Below are 18,184 nucleotides of genomic sequence, written 5' to 3' on the forward strand. Positions count from 1 at the left end.
AGTTCACAGACCTAGCTAATTAGAAAAATAAAATTAAAATAGCCTATACATTTGAAAAAGTATATCATTCCTTGTTATAACTGCCCCCTGCAGTGGACGCCGTGCAGTCCTAACCAATGCACGCCAGGGAAGTCCCTAAACCAATCTTTGATAAAAGAATAATTGCTGGCTCTGTTCCATCATGAAACACTTTTTAAAGTCATAATATCTCACTATATTAGAGTACCTGAAGTAAAATTTTTTTAACTGTTTACAAAATTCATTATTTTGTAATGTTTACAAAATTCATTATTCACAACATATTTTAAACTACTAGCTTTGCAACCAGCTGGAAATGCTAGCATTTTAAATCATATCAAGTAAAAATTAATGTTGCATTCTAGCTATTAGATAAGTGAGACTGGCAGAAGTTTTATTTACTATAGAGACAACACACACAAATGCACAGGTAGATGGATTCTCCATAGAGCTCTTTGGTTTAGTTGGCTGTGCGAAGTTGTCATAGGGGATCCAGTCACCAGGATATGTTAAATTATGTTCAGTATCTTCTATTTGAGAAGAGATGTACATAATGTTATTTCAGAAAATGTTCCATACAATCAATGACTGGGTATTCTAAAATGTCCAACAACACTTGGCTAGTTGGAAAATTCACTTATGTAGAATATCTGTCATCAGTAATACCAAATAAAAAGCATTAATGGTAATAATACAAAGGAAATTCTACATACACTAGCATAGTGGTTCTCAAACGTTCTAGTTTCAGGACCTCTCTGCATTCTTAAAAATTACTGTATGTACGTACAATTCCTTTTAAAATAGAATAAACCCATTTATGGACAATTAACTATTTTCCCAAACAAAAATCAGTGAGAAGAGTGGCATGGTTTACATTTTGCAAATCTATTTTTCTATCTGTTTCTGCATTCAGTTTGTTGCAATATCATGTGTCACACAGAAAACTACACCGTACACTCGAGAGAATGAGAGAGAACAAGGCAACACAAATAACATCCCAGTATCGTTACAAAGGTAGTTTTGACCTCATGGACATTTAAAAGGATGTTGAGGACCACATGTTGAGGACTGCTGCAGTAGGAATAAACAGTAATTAGAACGAAGAATGAATCTAAGAAATCTTGGGAGAACAAGAAGACAACATTTAAATCTGCACTAATATAACCATTTGCTACTGAGCACTTGAAATGTGCTAGTAAGTGTAAAATACACAGTGTTCAAAGGCTTAGTATGAAGAAGAGATAAAATATCTCATTAAACGTCTATACTGATTAAATGTTGAAATGGTAAATTTCTTGATATACTGTATTAAATAAAATACATTATTAAAATTTATTTTACGTCTTTATTTTTATTCTTTTTAATGTGGCTATTAGAAAACTTTAAATTATGTACGTGGTTCACATTCTATTTCTATTGGACAGAGCTGATATAGATGAAAGAATACTTTCCTAAACTAGATCCAATCCAACATACAATCTTAGGAATTAGGACAGAATTATTATTCTGATTTCATCATTTCCCTGCATCATTCTGGAAGAAAAGATTTGCTGGACAGGTAGCAAATTTAAATACGGTATAAAATATAGACGAAGAATCAAAGATATCTGAAGTAATAAAAACTGAGTTTCTTGCTTTGGTCATTTCAGATATGTATATAGGGACAATGGCAATCTGTACACTTTGGTCACACCTCAATGAAATTTATTTTTCAAACCCAAAGATGAATAGTTCAGCAATACATTAAGTGCTCTTAATATAAAGCAGGGATCCTTCAGTCTCAATGAGTCCAGGGAACACCTATGGTGCATAGAAAAACTACTTTACAAAAGACTTGAGTGGCTTCCTGAGATACTGAGCAAATGTTACTATGTCAAAAGATTGGTGAACAAATGTACATTTATATGTTTTAAGTTAAAATAAAAAGCACTGAATATACTTTGCTTTACCAACTTTTAAAATAAACTGACCTAAACTACCAGTTAGGGCCACACCAGATGAGAGGCCTTAACTGTATTTAGAGTCTACAAAGGAGACTATTTTAGGCCCTGTTCCTGGGTAGAGGTATTTTGTTCTTCTTTTTTGTATGTTTTTTCACAGTTCCTTATTAGGATACTAGGTTATAAAATCAGTGCTCTATAACCTTCTACTAAGATGTGAAAAGTTGGCTACTTTCAAGGTGTGAAGAATCTCCCTCCCCAACTAAATAGCACCGGCCCCAGTGAAATTGCTTTCTTTAAGTGATATAAACCACATCTTTCAAAGGAGACTAGGAAGGATGTGGATTCTGAAACAAAACTTTAACACTCAAAAAAAAAAAAAAATCACAATGCGATTGACCTTACAGATAACTGAAAACTAACTCTACTTAATACAAAGGAAACGTTAGTCCTGATGCTCAGAAATTTCAGTGTTTGCTTATCAGAAAGGCAAACTGGCTTGGGTGATTTTATTCACTTATTTCACAAGATGGGAAAAAAGGAAATTGCATCAACAGATTACCATTATAGGATAAAATACTACTTTTAAAATGTGTGATTTGAGGTAGTCACAATTCTCAACCAATTTACTGTTCTTTAATAAAAATGTCTGGATCAAAACCAAGTTAATTTGAAACACAGCTTTCTTTAATGACTAGGTTCAAACTTCACAATGACTTTTCAATTAAGGTGAATTAGTAAAATTTTAATAGTTTCTATTTTTAAAAGGCACAGACATTTATTATAATTATTCCCTGCAAAATGTTTTTTGACTGCTTACTAAACTGTCACCAAGTTATAAATATCAACTTAAGAACAACTAGTTATTCATATAAGGCTTAGCAGTCTAACATTTTTATAGTGCAAGAAGGGATCCTTATCACAGGAGAAAAAGTAGAAAAATCCAAACTTTCCAGAGCTTTCTCAGCTCCACCTCCTTCTTCATTCATCTTCTGTTGATCTTTTGCTACTCTTTCTTCCTCAATTCAAGTAAATATAAGCAAGTTAATTTCCGTACACTATGCCAGACTAAGCTGCTACACAGGAACAGTGAGCAGTACCCCTTTCTGAAGCCATTACTGTTCCCTTTCAGAAAAATTCATATGTACCATACCCCAGTCCTGAAAAGTTCCGAGAGCGCATGACATCCCTTAATTCAGAGAGGGCGTGTGTGTGTGTGTGTGTGTGTGTGTGTGTGTGTGTGTGTGTGTGTGTGTAGCGGGGGGGTGCAGGTAGGTTGATAAAGGTGGTATCTGTAGAGCTTGAGGCTTGATAAAGAAGGTTCTAAAGCAGTTCCCTAGTGGCTTAGTGGTTAGGATTCGGGGCTTTCACTGCTGTGGCCCGGGTCTGACCCCTAGTCAGGGAACCAAGATCCCGCAAGATGCGTGCAAGTCGCAGCCAAAAAAAAAAAAACCAAGAAAGCTTGTAAAGGAAAGTACTGAAGCCACAGGACAGGATGGGAAAGGGCTGGCTGGCTTATGTGAATGCTTACTTTGTCAAGGCTCTTTCTTAAATACTTTATGTGTATTAACTAAGTTAGTCTTCTTATCTACCCTGTGAGGTAAGTTCTATTACTATTTTCCCCATTTTATAGAAAGGGAGCTACAAATAGCAAGGCAGTATCATACTGGACACTTCTAGAGGTTCTCTGGTTCATAAGTTATGTTTTTTTTTAAATAAATAAATAAATTTATTTATTTTTGGCTGTGTTGGGTCTTCATTGCTGTGCACGGGCTTCTCATTACGGTGGCTTCTCTTGTTGAGGAGCACGGGCTCTAGGCGCACGGGCTTCAGTAGTTGTGGCTTGCGGGCTCACTAGTTGTGGCTCGCGGGCTCTAGAGCGCAGGCTCAGTAGTTGTGGTGCACGGGCTTAGTGGCTCCACAGCATGTGGGATCTTCCCAGACCAGGGCTCAAACCTGTGTCCCCTGCATTGGCAGGCAGATTCTTTTTTTTTTAATTAATTAATTTATTTATTTATTTATTTATTTATTTTTGGCTGTGTTGGGTCTTCGTTTCTGTGCGAGGGCTTTTTCTAGTTGCAGCGAGCGGGGGCCACTCTTCATCGCGGCGCGCAGGCCTCTCACTGTCGCGGCCTCTCTTGTTGCGGAACACAAGCTCCAGACGCGCAGGCTCAGTAGTTGTGGCGCACAGGCCTAGATGCTCCGCGGCATGTGGGATTTTCCCAGACCAGGGCTCAAACCCGTGTCTCCTGCATTGGCAGGCATATTCTCAACCACTGCACCACCAGGGAAGCCCCTGGTTTGTAACTTATAATGACCATTTTTCTTCAACTGTAAATATAGTCAAATTATTCATGTCCTAACATCCTGAGTTAATTTTGAATGGGAGGATAAGTAGCAACTACAATGTGGCTTTGCAATTAAAAAAAAAGTTGGCAGACGACTTTACAACCCACTCAAAATTAGACACACCTTGGTTATGTATTTATGTAGCGACAGCCTTCCCTTTTTGTGTCTTATGAATCTCTGATCACTCTTCTTTAATGAGATTGCTTTATTTTACATAGAATTTAATGATACATTCATACCATAATTAAAACTGATATTATCAGATATTCTAGAATACATATTTCTCTCCCATAACAGTTCTATCTCTAGGAACAAAGTTTTGAACAAATTTGTCCCTGGGCCACATCCTTTCTTCTAAACTAGGAAATACTGCTATAGGTACGGGTTCTTTGAACCCCACGGTCTCTGACCACAGATACAGAGTACGTGGAATAAGGCAAAGAGCATGGCATTTTTTTGAGCCAGAAAAGTCTCAATTGAAACCGAGCTCTGCCCCTTACTAGCCATTTTACCCTCTGGCAAGGTATACTACACATAACCTGACTCTCAGATTCCTGTTAAGTGGGAACAGTATCTTCCTCATGGTCACAGCAGTTAGGTGATTGGCTTTGGTTGCACTAACTGACTAGATGAAAGATACATGGAAAATGCCTGGCACAGAGTAGGTACTGAAGTAAATGGTGGCAATCACTTGTATTATTTATATGTATTACACATATGCATAAATGATGCATTTTTGTAATATCTGTGGTTTATTAAATTGCTTAAGACACTTTTACCACCATAGCCTTCATTCTTTCCCATCTCATCTCGTTTGAAAAGGGTACAAAATTTTCCAAAAATAAGTTTGTTCCAAACACCTAGATGGGCAAGTTTTATCGAAGTTCACACATACACATTTATTTGGAATGCTGTTGGCCTTTTTACGTAAATGTTTTTCTCTGAGAGAACTCATCTGCAAACTTTAGAATCCTTTTTCTTTATTAATCTTCCTTCTCTTTCATCCCTGTTATCTAGGTTCCACTAGATTCCACTTCGTGTGGATTCTTCCATCCCTTATACCTTATCACATGGCCACAACTCTAACGGATGCCCCATGATCTCCAGTATGAACTGCAGAGCTCCTTCCTTGCCCTCTTTCTCCTTCCTCCTCCAGTCTAACTACCTCTAATTACTACCACTAATTTCATTATGTTGTTCCTCTATTTAAGAAACTCCAATGGTTTCCCGCTAAGAACAGGAAAAAAAAAGTCCCAACTTCCCCACCTGCTGATTTGGTCCAGCCCCCATGCAATCTCACTTACCTCCCACAAGTTGCCAGCATGCTCCCATTGGGCTTACTTTATTACTCCCTAATTCTTCCCTTTAAGCCTCGTTCACATTGTTTTCCCCACTGGATTACTTTTCCCACTTGCTTTTGCCCATCCAAATCCTATCATCCTTCAATGGCCAGCCAGCCTAAATAATTACCTTTACTTTAAGCCCTTTCTTTACAGTTCTGCACCCACTGATATCCTTTCTCTGATCTCCTACAGAGCAAATTGTTTCTATGGCACATGGTGGCTTTTACACATTGCTTTGCTTTGCTGTGTTTTCATGTGTCAGCCCTGCCTACCCTGAGGCAGGAATCTTTTTTTTTTAAAAAAACTTTGTGTTTTCTGTAGCATCTAGCCCAAAGCTCAACATAATAGATGTTCAATAATTGGTAGTTACATCTTGGCCCAGAGGTTCCATCAAGCCCCTTTAAACACTCCTGACACAACAAGTACAAACTTCTCACTCTTGTTACCGACTTCCTACCAAATCCTCTCCACATACCTTAAGCTTTGCTCTCACCTTCCCCCTGCTTGACAAGTCTCCTGACCTTCATTGTGGGCAAACTTCCCTTTACCATCCTAAAATGATTTCCTCCGTTTCCTTTCACCTCCCTGACCTAAGTAAAGTCTAGCTCTTTCTTGAACCCTATGCCATGGAGAATCTCCCTTTCTCTTCTCACCTGACTTAAATGATGAAGTAGACAAACTCATCCTCACTCATCACTATTATCTGCTCCTCCTTTCACCCTTTTCCTCTTCCCCATTCACCAATTTTTTCTAACTTCTGTATTACAGCAGCAACTACTTTATAATATTCTTCTCCACTCTAATCTGTCAACTTCAGTGAATATTCACATCGTTAGCCCTTCATATTCCTTATTCCCCTTAGCTCTGTAGGCCTACATCACCTCTCCACAGCAGCAAGGCCAACCCCGAACACTGAGAGGCCTCTGAGGGCTCTATCTTGGACCTGTGAGCACCTCTAACTAGAACCACCTTTGCTGCCATTTCTCTCAATTCCCCACTAAGTCTGATTTCTGCTGTGCCTCATTCACTTAACCCATACCTTTCACTACTCCATTTCAAATGCTGCTCCATTAACTAAGCAGACTCGGGGCAGTGTACTTAAAATACAGACTCCAAGGAGCTTTTAATTCACTACACAGAGCGTCAATTTTCAATCTTAGCTACACCTGAGAATTTAAAAAAAGAAGATGCCTGAGCCCCACTCCCAGAAATTGATTTAACTGGCCTGCATTCGGGCCTGGGCAATGATGGCCAGGTTTGAGACCACCATGTTAGGCACTTGCTGGCTAGAATGGACTTCCTGCACACTTAGGCAGTCTTAGGATCAATCATGTTAGGCCTGTTCTTTCCTGCACCCTCAATCCCACCCCTGCACCTTTTTAAAAACTTTTGGGATACAATCCCAACTCTTTAAGCTTAATTGGGGTCATCATAACCTGACCTTCTACTTATTTCAGGGAACCGTCACTCTAAACTATTTCCAAACTCTCACAGAAATGTGATACAATGATTATTGGAAAAAGCTAGTACTGTAGGGCTACAGTAATTGAGTCATAAACTCAAACTACATAGAAAGAGCTGTTAACCTGGGGCAAAAAGGAAGAATCACTAAAATGGTTCAAAGAGATAAGTTATTGATGGCAATCAGGTTCCTAAGCAAACCTCCAGAAGCTCTATTTGATCCACATGGAGGCTGGAAAACAACCAAGCAGGCCACAAGCTGTCTTTCCCTGCCCCCCACACCAAGGTATTCTCCACCTACAGATGAATTCGGACATTGTGCCAGCTCCCTGCTTTTCTCGCCCTCTGGAGGACCAAGCACAGATTTTCTTGACTAAGGCTTTACATTGCTATAGCTCAGAATTCCAGCTCTAGAAATCTCTGACAAATACATACCACATATCACCATCGATAAGTTGCTCATCTCTCCCTTGCTCTCCTAACTCTTGCTGCAAAACCTAAGTCCTTTTCTCTCCTGATGTGACTCAGAACATCAGTGCTAATGATAAACCTCTGTCATTTCTAAGAGGCTTAAATTCTGAATGTCACTTAAAAAAACAAAAAAACAATGCTACCAACCCTGCTTGTAAGGCACCAGAAACTGCCTTCAGAAATCTCAAGTGTTGCTATTCATTCGTATCCTCTTCTGATTTAACCGGTCTTTTCAAGGTTTTATTCAAGATCTTAAAAAACTTCTTGCACTCTATTCTTCTGTTTGTCTAGTAGTACAAGTCCATATTCCTTTATTACACTTCCAAAATCCTCTAAGCTCTTCAAACTGAAAGAGCTTATTTGGTGATAAAACATGTGCCTGATCTGAACTCTCCGACAATCCAACCTGAGCTGAACTGACAGGAAGCTACTTATAGACCTTACCTCATTTGGTGTGAACAACACATACATTTCACTGCAGAGCTGTTAATATGCTTGATTATGGGGAAATGGCCAGGACCCCACTGTGGATATTATACATAATATAGGTACTGAATTACCTTTCTAAAATCCGAAGAACTCTGAATTTCAAAGCCCCAAGGTTTCAGATAACAGTCTGTAGACCTGTATCCACACTGTATCAATTTCTCCAAGTTTTTATTTCAAGCCTTCAGTTTTTCAATTACACAGAAATAAATAAGTTTGGGGGAGCGTGCTTACTTGAGGACCTAAATTCATTCACATAACTGTTCCTATAAGCATGTATGCATTCACTGTTTTAAACTGACTTAGAAATGAACTGTTGAAACACTGCCTATTTGCCAGTTAAGAACTTCCCAGATAAGCTCTGAAAGCCCAGGAAACCAACAGCAAGAACTGGGTCTACAAGCAGTTGGGTGACAAATTCCTTCAAAGCATTTCCCAAGGTAATTTCTACCCGCAACTCCAACTTATCAATCAACTGTACTAATTTTTTAAAGTGTCATTTTATCACTGTCTACACTCTGCTGTGCTCATTTAACGTAAAGAGCTTGTTCTAACAATTTCCAGTTCACAGTCCTTAGACATTTTCGAAAAACCTACCAAATCAAAACATTATTCCTATAATACTTTAAATTAGAGTGAGCTATTTTAGTAAGTTCTTAGTCATTTAAGAGGGAGGTTTTAAGAAATGAATTGCAAGCAGGAATAAACAAAATGTACCATGGTCTCTAAACTTTTACCATTTTGTCATGCACGGCTGCATGACAAGTCATGCGCTTTAAATGTACTAAAGTTTCAAGAAGTATTTAAATATGATGTCAAATAAAAATCTCAAAAATCAGAGGTTAATTTTGTGTGTGTGCTCCAAAGTAAACAGTCAAAACCACCAGTAGAAACGGGGAAGAGGGGCTGTCCCATTACATCATCTGGCAATATGTAGTTTGAAGCCTGAGAGCGCTCTCCAAATAATCCTTAAAAAAATCCATCTGGGAAACCATCCCCGTGAAGCTTAGATCACTTGAGTTTAAATAAAAGGTTAAAAATGCTTCCCCACCTTACGTCACACGCCTGTATCATATGAAAAATAAAACCACCATCGAGGCTGACAGTAACGGAAAGGTCACAATTAGGTGGAAACTCGCCGCAGACTGTTCAATCTGAAGGGGGAACGGAAAGAAAAGCGAGGAAAAGGGGGAAATATTCGCTCTCCCAAGCTCAGCGGAAAACCCACTCCCGCCTGCCTGACACCTTATCCTTATCCAACAGATGATGCCGACTCCAAGATGCTGGTCATTTCCTTAGAGAAAGTGGGAACCCCCCAAGCCAGAAAATAACCGAAAACAGCCAGCGTATCCGGCCACCCCGACATTTCCCGAGGGTGGAAGGTGCAGATCGCGAAGTGATCACCGCTGCCCACGAGGCACAACTCTTTGATTTCGGCCCGAGAAAGGGGAGCCTGAGCGCTTCTCCCCGGGCGGGTCCGGAGCTCCCCGGAGGATACGCGGGTCCCCGGGCACCCCTCTCCCCCCGTCCCGACCTGCCGTCGGGGCGCCCCGCGGCCCCCGCCCGGCACCTACCGCAGTCGCACCGGCGCCAGCCGACACGATGGGCGGCAGCTTCTCGCGCTCCGGTTCCTTCCCTTTCTTCTCCTCGGGCGCAGTCGCCGCCACAGCCGGCGGCGCGGCGGGCGAGGGCACCCGATCCACCTCACTCATGTCAAGCTGAGCAGCGGGAGCGCTAGGCGGCGGCGGCAGCGGCGGCCGGGCTGCTGCTGGGGCTGGCGCTGCTGCCGCCGCGGCCGCGAGAGGGCTCTGCGCCGTCGCGTCCAACCTCAGCCGCCGCTCCGCCCCCGCCCGCGCCCGCGCCCGCGCCCGCGCCCGCGCACCCGCCGCGCACCCGCACCGCGCGCGCGCCCGGATGCCCCGCCCCCGCCCCCGCTCGCTCCACCCGCCAGCCGCTCCCGCCTGCTGCTCTCCTCAATCGCCCCCGCCCCGCCCCCTGCTGGGCTCGCGGGTCGCGCGTCCTGGACGCTGGCCGCGGCCGCCCTTACTAACCCCTGGGGCCAGGAGACGAGGCGCCGCCGCCGCTGCGCCGCCATGTTGTTTGCGGACTGTCGCCCCAGATGGCAAGGAGGGGGTTCGGACTAGAGGCTCGGGACTGGGGGGGACAAGGCGAGGCCTGCAAAGGGTCGCGCAGGGATAGAGCGTTCCCGAGTGGCGCCTGTGGGGCGGGGCGAGCACGGCAGCCTCCTCTGCACGGACGGCCCTGACTTGGGGCGCGTAGACCCGCGGGATCTAGGCTGGTGGCCTTTTCCTCCCCAGCGCCCGCAAAGCCGTCGCCTTGGGGCCAATGCTTGTCCCTGCCACCCCTGCCCGCCCACACGCCCGCTTGCCCCAGGAGAGAGGTCTCGAGCCTGCGCATCCTTTTTTAGTCGACCGACCCTTTCTAGATGCCCAGAGATCCCCTACCTACAAAGGAAAAGCCTAGGGTGGGGGGAAGGGAAGTGAGACGTCGTGGGCCCCACCTTCCGCACCGCAGGGTGGGACGGCCAGGCCACACTTTCCATTCCTGTTCCTCTCGTCCCCACTTGGACTGCCAAATCCGCCTCTCCCTTCCCGTCCCCACGCGCCTACATCTCGCTCTCTCCCTGCATCCCTTTGCTGCCTCCGATCCCTTCCTTTTATAAGTTACAGATGGACAGACCCAAGCTCTGCCGCATTAATGTCATCATTAATATGGGAACGAACTTTAAAACCGAGGAGGAAAGCTTTTAATCATGATACTAAACCACCCCCAGCCCCGCCTCCATCCCCACCCCCACGATGAAGCCACATAGACATTTCCTTTCCTTTCCGCCCCTCCTTTTGCTTTTCTCAGTCTGCTGGAGCTGCGGAGACACCTGCTGATTTAAGGGAAGGGAGAGAGCAAGAATGCGCTGCATCGCCTATTAAAAGTAGGGAATTTCTTGATGTTCACATCTTCAGATTTTTCGGTTGCGGCTTTGTTATTTTACTTGAGATTGAGTGAATTTTCAGATCAAGGATACCGAGATCCAAATAACCAAAAATATCTCTGAAACATGTTTGAGACGATGTTTGGGTTATCTATTATTTTACATAATTCAGAGTTATTAGCATAACTAAGTACTAGTTACAGTGCATCGTGAAATGAGGTTGCATGTTTTTCAAACCCAGACTTTGTAACAAGCAGATCTGAAGCAAACCATGTAATGAATATAATAATTAGTATTCCAGATTACCTTCTAAATTGTAAATTCTGACGTTCATTTGTAGAAAGGCTTTCTAGTTTTACTACAGTTGCTGTCATCACCTATTTAAATGTTAGTTAGGAAAAGGTTTGAAGTGCCATATAGTCGGCAAAAAGTATTTCATTGCTAATTAGCTTTGGAGGGAAATGATGTGGACACATTACTTTGAAGCATTCTCCTTTCTATTTTTCTTGAATTCTTTTTCAGAATTTTCTTTCCTTCTTAGACCTCTGAAATACTCATTCTATAGGGAGGAACATACAGTTATTTCCTACTTTTAGCAGGTGAGTGTGCTGATCTTTTGATACAGCAACAACTGAAATGTTATTTTATAAACGGAAGACTTTACAGTTCAAGATAGTCTATACTGCGAAGCTAGGTTAATAGAACAAATAGTAGGGAAAATAGCACAATCAGCCCTCCACACCCACAGGCTCTGCCTCCACCGATCGAAAATATTAGAAAAAAAATTCCAGAAGTTCCATAAAGCAAAACTTGAATTTGCCACCATTTGTATAGCATTTACATTGTATTAGGAATTATAAGTAATCTAGAGATGATTTAAAGTATGTGGGGGGCTTCCCTGGTGGCACAGTGGTTAAGAATCCAATGCAGGGGTCACGGGTTCGAACCCTGGTCTGGGAAGATCCCACATGCCGCGGAGCAGCTAACCCCGGGCGCCACAACTACTGAGCCTGCGTTCTAGAGCCTGCGAGCCACAACTACTGAGACTGTGCTCCAAAACTACTGAAACCCGCGCGCCTAAATCCTGTGCTCCACAACAAGAGAAGCCACTGCAATGAGAAGCCCACGCACTGCAAAGAAGAGTAGCCCCCGCTCGCCACAACTAGAGGAAAGCCCGCATGCAGTAATGAAGACCCAATGCCGCCAAAGATAAATTTATAAAAAATAAATGAATAAAGTATGTGGGACCATATGTGTAGGTTATATGCAGACTATAACATTTTATAAGGGACTTGAGCATCCTTGGATTTTGGTATCCACAGGGGCCCTGGAAACAATCCCCCTTGGTTGGAGGGACAACTGTATCCTTTTTCCTAGTGTTTTCAACTAGATTTAGTAATCGGTGATTAAAATGATTGGATGAGAAACCACGTGAATTACATGCCTTATGCCTTCTCTTTTCATGTGTGAGACTAAAAGTTTGTACATGTCACATTCAATAGAACAAAATGCTTTAATACTGGCAAAACAAGGCAAGTCGGAAATTTTAATTTCTGCTACTGCACCAGAATAGATAATCCACTTCTACACAAGTCCACTGATTAATTCACCTGTGAGTTACATACAAAAAAATGATAATTCGTTGATGTTCTCTTTTACTTCCTGTTAAATACCTTGCTCTCAATGCACCACCTCATCCCTTCTTCATCCTCATGAGCTCCAGGATGGAGGCTGGAGAGTGGGAAAGGGGCTGCTGGAAAGCTGCAGAGTGATGGCTCCAGTGGGCTTGAGCAACATACTCCTACCTGCCACCAACATGCTTCTGAAGGCCCAGGTAGGAGTGAGAGGGTTGTGGTACAGGACATACAGAGAGCTCTGGTCATTCTGTACAGAGGTGTGCAGAAGATGCCTTTCAGCTCTGCCAAGTGTCAGCAAAAAGTGCAACAGTGATGGCATCTAAGTACAAACCCGTTAGCCCAGGAAAAAGTGGGAGTGAGGCAGGAGAAGCATTTCACCTTCCTAAGTCCAGGAGGAAAACGTGAGCTCATTCATATACCTGTGGGGTATAGGAGTTTGGGGGCAGGGTGGGGAAGCTACAGATCTGGTTATTTCCGTGAAAGAAAAGCAAAGACCAAATTACAAGGTAATGAAAGGTATAAATTATAGATAACATTCTACTGTAATTATATACAGTGATACTACAGTGAACAGTAGCAAAGTAAGTTCTGACAGGTTGGTTAAAAGTGGTTTATAAATAACACCTTAATTATATAAGGTAAAGCTATGAATTAGTGAACTTTTTTTTTATACAGCAGGTTCTTATTAGTCATCCATTTTATACACATCAGTGTATACATGTCAATCCCAATCGCCCAATTCATTGCACCACCACCCCCACCACCACCACGGCTTCCCCCCTTGGTGTCCATACATTTATCTCTACATCTGTGTCTCATTTTCTGCCCTGCAAACCGGTTCAGTGTACCATTTTTCTAGGTTCCACATATATGCATTAATATACGATATTTGTTGTTCTCTTTCTGACTTACTTCACTCTGTATGACAGTCTCTAGATCCATCCACGTCTCAACAAATGACCCAATTTCATTCCTTTTTATGGCTGAGTAATATTCCATTGTAGAAATGTACCACGTCTTCTTTATCCATTCGCCTGTCGTTGGGTTTCTCTGGGTATATGCCCAGTAGTGGGATTGCTAGGTCGTATGGTAATTCTATTTTTAGTTTTTTAAGGAACATCCATACTGTTCTCCATAGTGGCTGTATCAATTTACATTCCCACCAATGGTGCAAGAAGGTTCCCATTTCTCCACACTCTCTCCACCGTTTGTTGTTTGTAGATTTTCTGATGATGCCCATTCTAACTGGTATGAGGTGATACCTAATTGTACATTTGATTTGCATTTCTCTAATAATTAGTGATGTTGAGCAGCTTTTCATGTGCTTCTTGGCCATCTGTATGTCTTCTTTGGAGAAATGCCTATTTAGGTCTTCTGTCCATTTTTGGATTGGGTTGTTTGTTTTTTTAATATTGAGCTGTACGAGCTGTTTATATATTTTGGAGATTAATCCTTTGTCCGTTGATTCATTTGCAAATATTTTCTCCCATTCTGTCTTTTCATCTTGTTTATAGTTTCCTTTGCTGTGCAAAAGCTTTGAAGTTCATTAGGTCCAATTTGTTTATTTTTGTTTTTATTTCCATTACTCTAGGAGGATCAAAAAAGATCTTGCTGTGATTTATGTCAAAGAGTGTTCTTCCTATGTTTTCCTCTAAGAGTTTTATAGTGTCCGGTCTTACATTTAGGTCTCTAATCCATTTTGAGTTTATTTTTGTGTATGGTGTTAGGGAATGTTCTAATTTCATTCTTTTACATGTAGGTGTCCAGTTTTCCCAGCACAACTTATTAAAGAGACTGTCTTTTCTCCATTGTATATCCTTGCCTCCTTTGTCATACATTAGTTGACCATAGGTGCGTGGGTTTGTCTCTGGGCTTTCTATCTTGTTCCATTGATCTATATTTCTGCTTTTGTGCCAGTACCATATTGTCTTGATTACTGTAGCTTTGTAGTGTAGTCTGAAGTCAGGGAGTCAGATTCCTCCAGTTCTGCTTTTTACCCTCAGGACTCCTTTGGCTATTCGGGGTCTTTTTTGTCTCCATACAAATTTTAAGATTTTTTGTTCTAGTTCTGTAAAAAAATGCCATTGGTAATTTGGTAGGGATTGCATTGAATCTGTAGATTGCTTTGGATAGTAGAGTCATTTTCACAATATTGATTCTTCCAATCCAAGAACATGGTATATCTCTCCATCTGTTGGCATCATCTTTAATTTCTTTCATCAGTGTCTTATAGTTTTCTGCATACAGGTTTTTTGTCTCCCTAAGTAGGTTTATTCCTAGGTATTTTATTCTTTCTATTGCAATGGTAAATGGGAGTGTTTCCTTCATTTCTCTTTCAGATTTTTCATCATTAGTATATAAGAATGCCAGAGATTTCTGTGCATTAATTTTGTATCCTGAAACTTTACCAAATTCATTGATTAGCTCTAGTAGTTTTCTGGTGGCGTCTTTAGGATTCTCTATGTATAGTATCATGTCATCTGCAAACAGTGACAGTTTTACTTCTTCTTTTCCAATTTGTATTCCTTTTATTTCTTTTTCTTCTCTGATTGCCATGGCTAGGACTTCCAAAACTATGTTGAATAATAGTGGTGAGAGTGGACATCCTTGTCTTTTTCCTGATCTTAGAGGAAATGCTTTCAATTTTTCACCATTGAGAATGGTGTTTCTGTGGGTTTGTCTTATATGGCCTTTATTATGTTGAGGTAGGTTCCTTCTATGCCCACTTTCTGGAAAGTTTTTATCATAAATGGGGGTTGAATTTTGGTGAAAGTATTTTCTGCATCTATTGAGATGATCATATGGTTTTTATTCTTCATTTTGTTAGTATGGTATATCACATTGATTGATTTGCGTATATTGAAGAATCCTTGCATCCCTGGGATAAATCCCACTTGATCATGGTGTATGATCTTTTTAATGTGTTGCTGCATTCTGTGTGCTAGTATTTTGTTGAGGAATTTTGCATCTACATTCATCAGTGATATTGGTCTGTAATTTTCTTTTTGTGTAGTATCTTTGTCTGGTTTTGGTATCAGGGTGATGGTGGCCTCATAGAATGAGTATGGGAGTGTTCCTTCCTCTGCAATTTTTTGGAAGAGTTTGAGAAGGATGGGTGTTTGCTCTTCTCTAAATGTTTGATAGAATTCACCTGTGAAGGCATCTGGTCCCAGGCTTTTGTTTGTTGGAAGGTTTTTAAACACAGTTTCAATTTCATTACTTGTTAATGGTCTGTTCACATTTTCTATTTCTTCCTGTTCAGTCTTGGAAGGTAATACCTTTTTAAGAATTTGTCCATTTCTTCCAGGTTGTCCATTTTATTGGCATAGAGTTGCTTGTAGTAGTCTCTTAGGATGCTTTGTATTTCTGCGGTGTCTGTTGTAACTTCTCCTTTTTCATTTCTAATATTATTGATTTGAGTCCTCTCCCTCTTTTATCTTGATGAGTCTGGCTAATAGTTTATCAATCTTGTTTATCTTCTCAAAGAACCAGCTTTTAGTTTTACTGACCTTTGCAATTGTTTTCTTTGTTTCTATTTCATTTATTTCTGCTCTGATCTTTATGTTTGCTTTCCTTCTGCTAACGTTGGGTTTTGTTTGTTCTTTCTCTAGTTCCTTTAGTTGTAAGGTTAGATTGTTTATTTGAGATTTTTCTTGTTTCTTGAGGTAGGCTTGCATAGCTATAAACTTCCCTCTTAGAACTGCTTTTGCTGCATCCCATAGGTTTTGGATCGTCGTGTTTTCATTGTCATTTGTCTCTAGGTATTTTTTGATTTCCTCTTTGATTTCTTCAGTGATCTCTTGGTTATTTATTAACATATTGTTTAGCCTCCATGTGTTTGTATTTTTTACGGTTTTTTTCCCTGTAATTCATTTCTAATCTCATAGTGTTGTGGCCAGAAAAGGTGCTTGATACAATTTCAATTTTCTTAAATTTACTGACACTTGATTTGTGACCCAAGATGTCATCTATCCTGGAGAATGTTCCATGCGCACTTGAGAGGAAAGTGTAATCTGGTGTTTTTGGATGGAATGTCCTATAAATATCAATTAAATCTATCTGGTCTATTGTGTCATTTAAAGCTTCTGTTTCATTATTTATTTTCACTTTGGATGATCTGTCCATTGGTGTAAGCGAGGTGTTAAAGTCCCCCACTATTATTGTGTTACTGTCGATTTCCTCTTTTAGAGCTGTTAGCAGTTGCCTTATGTAGTGAGGTGCTCCTATTTGGGTGCATATATATTTATAATTGTTATATCTTCTTCTTGGATTGATCCCTTGATCATTATGTAGTGTCCTTCCTTGTCTCTTGTAACATTTTTTATTTTAAAGTCTATTTTATCTGATATGAGTATTGCTACTCCAGCTTTCTTTTGATTTCTATTTGCATGGAATATCTTTTTCCATCCCCTCACCTTCAGTCTGTATGTGCCCCTAAGTCTGAAATGGGTCTCTTGTAGACAGCATATATATGGGTCTTGTTTTTGTATCCATTCAGCAAGCCTGTGTCTTTCGGTTGGAACATTGAATCCATTCACGTTTAAAGTAATCATCAATGTGTATGTTCCTCTGACCATTTTCTTAATTGTTTTGGGTTTGTTTTTGTAGGTCCTTTTCTTCTCTTGTGTTTCCCACTGAGAGAAGTTCCTTTATCATTTGCTGTAGAGCTGGTTTGGTGGTGCTGAATTCTCTTAGCTTTTGCTTGTCTGTAAAGCTTTTGATTTCTCCATCGAATCTGAATGAGATCCTTACCGGGTATAGTAATCTTGGTTGTAATTTCTCCCCTTTCATCACTTTAAGTATATCATGCCACTCCCTTCTGGCTTGTAGAGTTTCTGCTGAGAAATCAGCTGTTAACCTTATTGGAGTTCCCTTGTATGTTTTTTGTCATTTTTCCCTTGCTGCTTTCAGTAATTTTTCTTTGTCTTTAATTTTTGCCAATTTGATTACTATGTGTCTGGGCGTGTTTCTCCTTGGGTTTTTCCTGTATGGGACTCACCATGCTCCCTGGATTTGATTGACTATTTCCTTTCCCATGTTAGGGAAGTTTTCTACTATAATCTCTTCAAATATTTTCTCTGGTCCTTTCTCTCTCTCTTCTCCTTCTGGGACCCCTATAATGCGAATGTTTTTGCATTTAATGTTGTCCCAGAGGTCTCTTAGGCTGTCTTCATTTCTTTTCATTCTCTTTTCTTTATTCTGTTCCACAGCAGTGAATTCCACCATTCTGTTTTCCAGGTCACTTATCCGTTCTTCTGCCTCACTTATTCTGCCATTGATTCCTTCTAGTGTAGTTTTCATTTCAGTTATTGTATTGTTCATCTCTGTTTGTTTGTTCTTTAATTCTTCTAGGTCTTTGTTAAACATTTCTTGCATCTTCACGATCTTTGCCTCCATTGTTTTTCCGAGGTCCTGGATCATCTTCACTATCATTATTCTGAATTCTTTTTCTGGAAGGTTGCCTATCTCCACTTCATTTAGTTGTTTTTCCGAGGTTTTATCTTGTTCTTTCATGTGGTACATAGCCCT

The 18,184-nt window shown here is 40.9% G+C and overlaps 1 protein-coding gene and 1 long non-coding RNA gene across 6 annotated transcripts in view; one reads left to right on the forward strand and one right to left on the reverse strand.

The window, feature by feature from the left end:
• The window catches only part of HECTD2 (HECT domain E3 ubiquitin protein ligase 2), a 77,242-nt gene extending 67,378 nt beyond the window's left edge, over positions 1-9,864 (reverse strand). For all 5 annotated transcript variants that reach the window (XR_010935860.1, XR_010935861.1, XR_010935862.1 and 2 more), the window contains exon 1: positions 9,643-9,864. Coding sequence is in view for 2 of the 5 variants with exons in the window: in XM_067710019.1 (XP_067566120.1) it covers positions 9,643-9,780 (138 nt within the window). In the remaining 3 variants the exon portion in view is untranslated. The remainder of the gene's footprint in view (positions 1-9,642) is intronic.
• A 173-nt stretch (positions 9,865-10,037) lies between these two features.
• Positions 10,038-12,455, forward strand: LOC137208438 (uncharacterized). Its single transcript, XR_010935637.1, has 3 exons — positions 10,038-10,190; positions 10,943-11,018; positions 11,541-12,455. It is a non-coding gene; the product is annotated as an uncharacterized lncRNA (long non-coding RNA).
• The last annotated feature ends 5,729 nt before the right edge of the window (positions 12,456-18,184 follow it).

Source organism: Pseudorca crassidens, chromosome 16 (assembly GCF_039906515.1).
Source record: "Pseudorca crassidens isolate mPseCra1 chromosome 16, mPseCra1.hap1, whole genome shotgun sequence".
Taxonomy (NCBI): Eukaryota; Metazoa; Chordata; class Mammalia; order Artiodactyla; family Delphinidae; genus Pseudorca; species Pseudorca crassidens.